Here is a 10,682-nt window from a genome sequence, read left to right on the forward strand (position 1 = left end):
GAGCTCTGCCTCATTTTCCTCCACAGAGAGAAAACCCCCAGACTGACAGGAAAATAAGAATAATGTTCAACTCACCGTGAGTCGGACTGGATTTGATCCTCTTCCATGGAGCTCAAACTGGAGTCTGAAGTTTGTTTTTCTCTGAGTTCTTAAAGAACCAGATCAGCTGGTTTTTCCTGAATCTGTTTCCCTGAAATCAGAAGAGTTCATGTGTCTGACATGCTCTGTTTGTCAAACATCAGCTCATTTTAATGATCTAAACTTGATTTGATTGACTTTAACAGAGACAAATTTTGCCTTCTGTCCCCAGCTGAGATGATTCTGAGGTTCTGATGAAACATTTGTTAAAAACACCAACAAACTTTATTTGACAGCCTCTCCTTGTTGAGGAATTCAGAAGGCTCACTGACTCGACGGCATTCTGATCGTTTCTTTGAAACAGGGAGTGTTTTTAAAGAGGGTTGTTGTTTTAAAGATGGCTGCTTTCACACAAATAATTCCCCTTTAAAGCGAGTCTTCAGTAACAACCTGACACTGAGGGACCAACAGGTGAAATGGACCAAACAAGGATGGAGCCTCATATGTTTGTAAAATGACCTGATCTTACAGACCTGTTCCATCTCTGACTGACTCTGGTTTCTTCAGCTGCTGCTGATGATGCTGAGACTCCATCTTACTGTCTAACACTGAATTATCAGGATTTAATGGACCCAACATTATCAGGACAGCTTTGTTTAAGGAAAAGTGGACCTTATTAGCCAGGGGTATAGGGGCCACTTAGGTCCCTATTGGGGTCCAGGCACAAAGTCCTGGTGGGGGGTTCTGAAGCACCTGCAGTTTAAATGTTTTAGAAGGTAAAAACTATAATTCTGATGGTCTGCTGAAAAGTTACTAATGGAATCTTACGTTCTGTTTGGTTTAGCATCAAAATATTATCAAACAACACAGAAATTAATCTGACTGCCTCAAACATTTATTCATTACTGCAGAACAATCCTACAGGTAGTTTTTGACACAACATTCTTATTTTTTCTGAACAAGGAAATGCAGTTTTGAGCTCTTTAACTTATATAATCCTGATACTTTACACCTCTAAAACCCGTCATACATTGATTGATACATGTCTGGTGTAGTGATTGAGGTGAACCCAATTTGCAGACTCATTGTGAGCTCCAAGAAAACTAATTTATATAACCCTAAGAAAACAAAAACAAAAGGCTGAATAACACAAAGTCACAAAACCCAGAAAGGCAAGACACAGAGGGGGAAACCAGACAGCACATTGGAATGACGAGCAGGTTTTAAAGGCTGCAGGTAATTAGGAGAAGTGGGCACAGGTGAGTGATTACTAACTTGGAGCAGGTGAAGGTGGGCGTGGCAGGCAAACGAGAGATTGGCTGAGGACAACTGAAAGATGACAGGAACACAAGGAGCAGAAACTATACAGAGACAAAACTAAACATGAGGACAACCAAATGACAAAATAAAAGAAACAATAAACCCAAACTGAACACAGGATAACCAGAAACACGAAAAAACAAGAACCCTAAATACAAAAAGGAAAGGAAAGATCCACTGTTTGTCACACACCTGAGTGTGCGAAATTTGTTCTCCGCATTTGACCCATCCCCTGAGGGAGCAGTGAGCAGCAGCGGTGCCGCGCTCGGGAATCATTTGGTGAGCTAACCCCCCAAATCCAACCCTTAAAAAAAGAAACACAAAGAAAACCCAAATCCTGACAGTTCTGGCACCAAACTGATCAGAAATATATTCCTACACTACTTTAAAGATCTGTTAACACAAGTTTTATTGACAACACAAAGGTAGCAAATATAATGATCCGTTCTAACACTTCTAGTCTTGTCCACCACGTCATGTCTCAGTGTGGAGAAAGAAGAGAGCCCAGCTCCATCCTCCTTCAGTGTTTCTCTACAAACACATCAACCAGCTGTAGCTGCCATGCCAGGCCACAGCAAACAGCTGAACACGCTGCAAACACATGAAGGATGCAAACTACAAAACACAAATACAAAAAGGAACAATGCTGCAAAAACCAAAACCAGCAGCCAGTAAGAAAAGCTGCAAACTCCCTAAACAGAAGAGAAGTGCCCCCGACCAGCAGGGGGACTCCAGGTTGGACTCAGCGGTGTCTTCCTGCCGTTTGACCCGGTGCTGGCAGTGAGATGTGGGTCAGACCACCTCCGTGTCTCCCTCCTCCTGAACATGATGGTTCACTTAGGGACCGTCAACAAATTATTGAACCAATGATGCTTAAAAAAAGAACAATTAAATAACCTCCATGTCATGTAAACTTCTGACCAAGAGTTAACGTTGAATTGTTTTATTAAACTGGACAAACAAGACCCGCCTCATTTATCTGATTTTTAAAGCATTTTATATATATTTTCATGAAAATTTAAGCGTTTTTTTGTTAATAGCTTCCATGTCTTTAGACCAGGTGAAGAAAAATGAATGTTTTATTAAACTGGACTAATAAGACACATCCACCTGGTGAAACTAGTCAACATTAATACGTCACTGGTTTACTGCTTCATCACGTACTGACTAGACTTCTTCTGCCGATGCGTCAGCTGCTGACATGAAGGTCCTGAGTGCCCTCTGCTGGTCAAACCTATATTACAGCAACATGGACACAAGCAGTAGTTCTAGTGGGGGTAACTATTTTCATGTATTCATCTATAATATAGATGAATTCATGAAAACAGCCTCCCCAGGACTGAGGGTGTCTTGCCCAAAGTGCATGGCAATATGCTGGTGTAGATTCTCAGTCATCCAGGACATGGTAAATCCAAAAAGCTCCTCGGATGAGAAGCCAAACGTCTTCAGCTACAGAACAGAAGTCCAGTTGTTTTTGTTTTTCAACCTGTTTTGGATTTACCACGTCCTGGATGACTGAGAATCTACACCAGTGGAGTAAAAAAACATCTTCAGTTTCAGTTGTTCCCACTTTGTGACGTTTCTGATCCTTCTCCCGACACCTACAGACCTGATGAGAAGGAGGAGGAAACCAAGTGGTGAAGAGTTTCAGGTATTTTGTCCCGTTCTCTCTTCAGGTGTCTGAGAGTAGTTCTAAAGTATGGAAATAAACTTTACAGGCTGTTTGTTCAGCAGGATTTAAGCACAAAAATTGAAGGTTAAACCTATTTTGGAAAGAAAAAACATGAGCCAATTAAAAAAAATATGACACTACGTTTTAAAACAAAACACAAAAACCCATCATGATGATTTTATATCAAACTTTATTTGAGTTATAAAATGTCCTCAGCTGTACAGAAGATTAGCTGTTTTCTCTACTCTGCAGGACGACAACACACGGCCCAGTTTGAACCAAACACAAAACCTATTTCAGAGATTTAAACATCAACACGTTACATTAAATGAAAAACATTCATTTCTACATTAAATTACGTTACATTCGATGATAAAAGAGCTCCAGTTTCAGAGTTAGAACCCAACAGGAGTTTCATTTTTCTTCTTTGCTGAGCCATAAAAATATCTGACAAGCTTTAAACCGAGAAAAGAAAAACAATTATTAAAAGAAGAATGTTGACTTTTGACAGTTGAAACTTATAAACCTTTGAAGGAATGCATATCGCCCACCGCCTTGCGTGCTGAAGTTTGAACCAAAGATCAGTTTGAGCTCAGAGTTCGTGTTGGGAGTGACTCTCAGCTACTCCCACACCAGTTTTTAGCCCAAAATCAGCACAACCGACTGACTTACAGCCATTTCTGGGCTTGCAATTGTCAGTTAGCTGTGGCAGCCATTTTGAGTTTGATTCACACCAAAAGTTAATGAGTTGTAAATCTACGTCTACTTATTACTTCCTGAAAGTTTCATTAAAATCTGTCCAGTGGTTCACGATATATTTTGCTAACAGACACAAACACACACACATAAGCAGTTACATGATTGCCCGCCCGTCATGACTGTGTGCGATAATAAAGGTCAGGATGTTAGAGGAAGTACATCTCTATAATGTCACAGGAATAAATATCACATCGTCAAAATTTCAACTTGTTTTTCCCCCAAAACGTGTTTTTCTGTTTTCCTGTAATGGTTGCATACTTTGATTTAAAGATCAGCTGAAGCAACATCTTTGTCTTCATGCTGATGGATAAAAAATGTGCATAATTTGTTTTAAAAATCAACAAATCAGCCATTAAATTTGACACTGTGGCAACATTTTAATACTGATAACGTCAAACAAAAATGTAAAGCTTCAACTGAGAGGCAAATTTAAATTTGGAAAATCTTTTTGTTTTTTCTTTCAACTATTAAGTTGATCTTTTATGCTGAAAAACCTTAAAATCTTTTTTTTATTGAAAGAAAAAGGTTCAACATATAGGAGTGATTTTTGCACCAGAATGTAGCAGAGGTTCTCAAAGCTTTCACACCACGCCCCCCAGGAAGCCTTTTTCTGTTTCTGTCCATCAACACGTCCACTCTGACAGACACACATCGTCAGTTTGTCCACTTTTTCAAACGGTCCATTATCTCATCAGATGTCCACCTCCATCATGATCCTTCTCACGGTGATGCAAGAACCAATTGAGTCTGAGTCCAAGTGAAAACTTCTGGTCTCAGCCCAGTGAGATAAAGGCTGAAGGAGTGGTGTCCAGTCCTGGTCCTGGAGGACCTCCATCCTGCAGGTTTTAGATGTTTCTCTGCTCTGACTGTGAGGGAAATGCAGTTTACCAATTATGGACGAGGAAAGGGCAACATAACCTATGTTCTTGTGTAAAGAATGTTAAGTTGTTCTTGCCAAGAACTTCTCAGAATAATGTGTTTGTGAGGAATAAGACAATTCCTGTGAAAGAATGTGTTTGTTGGGTGAAGTATGTTTTGTTTGGGGCAAGATGACCCAGATGTCCTGGGCTGGTTTCCTGTAAGTGACATAGGAGTCATGTAAACTTCTAACCAATCACGAACTGGTCAGAAGTATGTGTAACCGACTAATAATTCTGCTCTGCGTTGTGTAAAATAATGGACGAGAGACGAGCTGAGATGAAGCCGTTTATCTGTATTAAAACAGAACATGTACTGGTCAGGACTCAGGTTCTTCACAGCAGATACAGCACCTCGTGTTCATCTCTCGTGAACTGGCCTAACAACAGTATTTTAATACATTTACATCAAAAGAAATACAAACAACTAAAAACAATATGTACCTGTATTAAAACAGAACATGTCCTGGTCAGGACTCAGGTTCTTCACAGCAGATACAGCACCTTACGAGGAATAGCATTCATGTTAACATCATGCTAACATAACATTTTACCCGTGTTAAAATAAGGGAACCCACCTCGTGTTCATCTCTCATGAACTGGCAATGAAATCCCCGCGTTCACTACTTATATCCTAGCCAACCACCAAGACGGGGTGCTGTTTCACCCATTACACATGAACCTGTATTACTGGTAATGACAAGTGGAATTCAATACCATAATAACTCTGTTACATATGCAATACACACCAATGTATTATGTCTGTTTAAATACACCCTGTTTCAAAGATACTTTGGGATCTTATGTGGAATTTCTAATAAAGATGTGAAGTGACAATTAGAAGGACGCCCATGTTCTGGCAAAAGACAGAAATAGAGAATGCTCATTTATTTCTGTGTAAGAACTGCCTTTAAAGCCTACAAAATTGGTGGCCCGTATGGGGAGAAAAATGAAGGCAGCTGATTTCCAGGATGTGGTTATTTCCAGCGGTAAAGAGGAAACAGATTTATTTATCTCTTTTCCGAGCATATTAGATAAAACACAGCTGTGTGTGACGCCTCGTTCTGAAAGGAAAGATGAGTGGAGCCAGAGTGCGGCCTCTGTCTTTCTCATTTGGCCGAATGCTGAAACAGGACTGCTGAAACAGGAAAAAAGATTAGCCACCGGCCTCAAAATTGGCAGAGCAGTCTGTAAGTGTCACATATTGTGTATTTAACAGCTAAGTTCTAAGAGAACGCATAATAGACGGGTGAGTCTCCGAGTGTCTCTGTTGAAATATTGTATCTCTCGTATGTAAAAAACAGCTCTGAGAACAACTAATAAAATATATTCATATTATTACACATTATCCTCAGACGTTTTCCTGAGAAGTCGTTTCTTGACAGATGAGTAAAAACAGCACAGTGGTTGACAGTTAGTGTGGAAGCAAACCTTGTAACTCTGACATCCTGCTGATTGAGATTTGTTCTGTAACCTCGGGCTTTTTAAGCTTCACTTAGAGAGCGGCTGCATGGCTGTAGTTTGTCAAAAAGAAAAACACCCAAGCAGTTTGTGTTTGTCTCCTTGAGAAAATAAAAGTTGACTTCATTCACATCTGGAACCAAAGGGAGGTTCAAGTTCACTTTGTTTCATTTAGAGACAATTCCCAACAAAAGTCATCTCAGGACACTGTCCTAATCAATCCAGTTACAATTCAGTCCATTCCAGTCAGATTCAGTCAAACAGCTCTTAGAAAACACCAGTTAGCAACAAACTTGTGAAGGAAACAAATGGTTTCTTTCAGATCTTTCCTTTGACTCAACCTTCCATCCTGAGCAGCATGATGGCGACAGTGGAAAGAAACGACTCCCTTGGAACAGGAAGAAACCTCCAGCAGAGCCTGACAGCTGAAAGCTCCGCCTCCCGTTCTACTTTTAGAAACTCTAGGAACCACAAGTAAACCTGCAGGCTGAGAGCCGAGTGCTCTGTTAGCAAAATATGGAGCAAGAAGATCTTTAATGGAAGATGGAGTCCATCGTTCTACAGAGAGGAAGATTATTCACAAGTGGAAAACATTTAGTTTCATCTGCAGGAAGATGCTGGTGGAGATTCTCAGTCCTCCAGGACACAGCAAATTCTACAACAATTCAAAACTCAAAAACAACTGGACTTCTGTTCTGTAGCTGTAACAGAAACAGAAGTTCATGTTTTTTATTTCTGGGGGAATTTAAAGGAACCACAAGACTTCTAAATGTATCTTTACAAATGAATGAACAGCAATAAAATCAATCAAATCATCTTTTTTATTGTCATAAATGCAATTACATTTTTCTACAAGGAAGTACAGTTCATCTGTTTAGATCAAAGTTTTATTTTTATATCAGTCTTTAAAAACACACAAAGACAGAAACTAATTTGGCTGCAAACACAAGTATATTTGTGATCCAAACATGATCTTACTAAGTAACTGAAGTGAAAACTAATGAATTATTTCAGTTATCTGCCTGTAGACTCTGTGATGTCCGGATGAAGGAAACTGGTTCAGATGTGAGAAGAATCAGAGATCAGAACTGAATTTAAAGATCTCCAGAATAACATTTAAACTGGTGAAAACTGCTAAATCTCCAAAGCTCAGACTGCATTCAGGCTTGACAGCTGCTGAGGCTTTGCCAACATTATTATGAATAATTTGTGTATTTGTTGGGTCAAAGGTCGGCCCCCAGAGTCTGCTCTGAAAAATTCTGGCCCCTGAACAAATTTTGTTGGTGAGCCTTGAACTACAGGGTGGACACGCTGCTGAAAGAAAATCCTGATTTGAGTCCATCAGCTGACAAACCCTCCCACTGACATACAGAAAACACATCTATGTTGTTATTTCAGTTCTATTCACAGAAACATTTGATTAGAAAAACAAGTTTGTTTCAAACTTCACATCTGTCCAATGACTCTGTTCCTAATAATGACAGAGTTTTTCAGGTTTCTCTCATCTCTGGAGTCAGATTTCATCTTCATTAAGACCAAGATGATGAGGATCACAGCAAGTTTAAAAGTATCAGCCTCATCAAAAACCTCTGGATCACATTGAGCGGAATAGAGAACCCCACCTACAGAGAGAAGAGAGAAGAAGAGGAGATAAATTCCCTCCATCAGCTGTCAGTCAGTGATGCAGCATCATTCAGTAGAAGGACCAACTTCACTGAGGAGAAGCTGCAGGTTTACAGAACTCACTCAGACCATCTACTGACCACACAGTCTGCAGTTTGTAGTCTGGACTCTCCACAAGATCCAACAGCTGCTGAACATCTGGATCCTTCAGGCTGTTCCACCTCAGGTCCAGTTCTTGCAGGCGGGAGGGATTGGATTTCAGAGCTGAGGCCACAGAAGCACAGCTGATCTTTGACAACCTGCAGCCCCTCAATCTGAATCAAGAATAAAAGCTGTGAGCTGAAGCCAACAGGATGCAGGTTAAAACTGAAATATGAACTCAATTATTCCACTAGACACAATTAGTTTTACTGGATGTCAGAGCCACAAAAACACAATCAATTAAAGGCCTAGCATTCCTTGAAGGAATGCATATCACCCGCCGCCTTTCATCCCACACTTTGACACTAAGATCATCTGATGATGAGAAAGTTGGAGCGTTTTGGTCAAACCTTGGAAATAACGTTCTGAACGATCTCATGTGATATTCTGAGATCTCAGCTGATCTGTTAGAGCTCAGAGTCTGTGTTGGGGACGACTCTCAGCTACTACCACAAATTAATTTCAAATCTAAACTCCTGGTTCTTGTCAAAGCTGCTCTGAGTCGAGTCAAACTTTATTTAGAGAAAACATTTCATGCACAGCAGCCCAGTGTGTTTTCCAACAAGAATAAAAATACAGTTTCAAACACATGAAACTGCACATGCACATCAAATAATTCATCCAAAAACAACACATGCATGGAGAAAAACTGCAGCAAAAGCAGAATCAGAAAGTCTAAATACTACAGATCCATCTGATCAAAACTCCAGTTTGAACTTTCTAAGTTTGGAGGTTTTTGAACTGGACCTGACCTCAGCTGGTCTCCATGACAACAAACATTAAAGCCTTTTTTACTTTTACACAGATAGATTTCAGAAATCACAAACTGGGTTTTCATGGATTTGGATTCAGCGGAGAAGAATTTAGACCAGGTTTGACCAGAACCAGGATTTTAGATTCTGACCCAGAGCTGGTCTACGGTGGTCCAAATGTTCAACTTTTGAACTTAATGAAACATTTATAAATCAATAAATTCAGAAGTATCAGTGATCAGTGAATGATTTTAGTTGGACAAACATAGAAAACCTCCAACAGCGTCAGTGAACTGACCTCAGAACCTCCAGTCTACAGTTTGGACTCTCCAGCCCAGAACACAGAAGCTTCACTCCAGAGGCAGACAGGTGGTTCAGATTCAGGTCCAGGTGTGTCAGGTAGGAGGGGTTGGACTTCAGAGCTGAGGCCACAACTTCACAGTGAGTCTTTGAGAGTCCAGCATTAATAGCTCTGTAATGATAGAAAAAGTAAAGTCAGTTGTAATAAAATCAGCCAGTCTGTCTGATAAACACAGACTGAAACCATCTGATGACTAAACAGTGATGTCATCATCTGATGAACATCTGCTCTTCACATCTGGGCTTCATCTCATCCCATCTGACTGTGTTTGACATGACACAGTGAATCTCTTCAGTCTCTTTAATGAGAATCTTTGTTTTGCTGTAATCTGCAGATGAAGGAGGGAACATGGCGTTACATTTCTGCTTCCATCATGTCCACAGTCTGTCAGTGGGATCTGATCCAGAGTCAGAATCAAGACGTCTGCTTTAGAAAAACACTTGGACTCTTTTCTACTTTTCCTTTCAGCTCAGAACATTTGGACTGAGTTCAACTCAGTGAACAGTTCCAGCTGGAAAGATGATCTCTTTGCTTCCTGTTCCTGTCAGCTCCAACTGTTCCCGTCCACACGCAGGAAAATGCTGCTGATATCAAGCTTTAAGCTTCAGAACATCTCAGCAGCTTGTGGTGGTGGGGGGTTATTGTTCAGCTACAGGGGAGACATGAGCCAATGCTTCAGAGTCATGGAGTCAACAAATCAAGTTTACAGGAAGATTCTAACTATTTAAACCTCACAAACTAAAGCTGCATTGTGGAGTTTTCCTCTGCTTCACTTTGAAATCAGACAAATATTTGACTCTTTGACTCCATTTTCTCAACCATCTGAGGCCAAAGTCAGCTGCTGGAAAAGTCCACCATGTAACATTTGTTCAGGAGCTTTGAGATGTTTCAGCTAACAGAAATTTGTTCTGTCGTGTTTTAGCAGCTGCTAGCTGGGTTAGCCTGTTAGCATAACTTCCTGCTTTTCTACACTGAGATATGACTGCTGTCTGCTGCAGGTAAGATTCTGATTACTCACAAGGACTTCATACAACCTCACTGCAAACAGTCTGAACATGTTTGGAAGAGAAAATGAAAACAGAAAACATCAAATCAGTGGAAGGATTGTGTGAATCTATTCAGAGGAACCAGTAGGGGGCAGTAATGGTCAGAACTCCACCAGGACTGGCATTCAGAAACCAGTTCTGTTCAGGACTGGAATATTTGCAGCGAGCTGAGACCCAGGAGGACTTCATCTGGTTCCTGTCAGACTCTGAGCTCTGTGTGGACAGACTTCAGACAGCAGGGATGGATTTATGTTGTCTTCTTCAAAAGGAACTAAAGAAATCAAGTTCAAACTCAACTAAACTTTCATCCAGAAAGAGGACAGCAGAGGGTTGACTTTTTACCTCCAACTTTGAGCTCAATCTGAACTTTGAGCTCTTTTTATCCACATTATTTAAAAGGTTTCATGTTTCTGTTTAAACTCAGCAGATGTTTGTCGACCAAATCCACATCTGTCCACATGAACAACATGAGAGGAATACAACATTTCTAAG

At 40.4% G+C, this 10,682-nt stretch overlaps 1 protein-coding gene across 1 annotated transcript in view; it reads left to right on the plus strand.

Moving 5' to 3' along the window:
- The window catches only part of LOC119617682 (NACHT, LRR and PYD domains-containing protein 3-like), a 13,335-nt gene extending 8,745 nt beyond the window's left edge, over positions 1-4,590 (plus strand). Inside the window, exon 5 of the mRNA XM_037979516.1 lies at positions 4,525-4,590. Within this exon, the coding sequence (XP_037835444.1) occupies positions 4,525-4,590 (66 nt within the window). The remainder of the gene's footprint in view (positions 1-4,524) is intronic.
- Positions 4,591-10,682: the final 6,092 nt, after the last annotated feature.

This window comes from Kryptolebias marmoratus, linkage group LG14 (assembly GCF_001649575.2).
Source record: "Kryptolebias marmoratus isolate JLee-2015 linkage group LG14, ASM164957v2, whole genome shotgun sequence".
Lineage (NCBI taxonomy): Eukaryota > Metazoa > Chordata > Actinopteri > Cyprinodontiformes > Rivulidae > Kryptolebias > Kryptolebias marmoratus.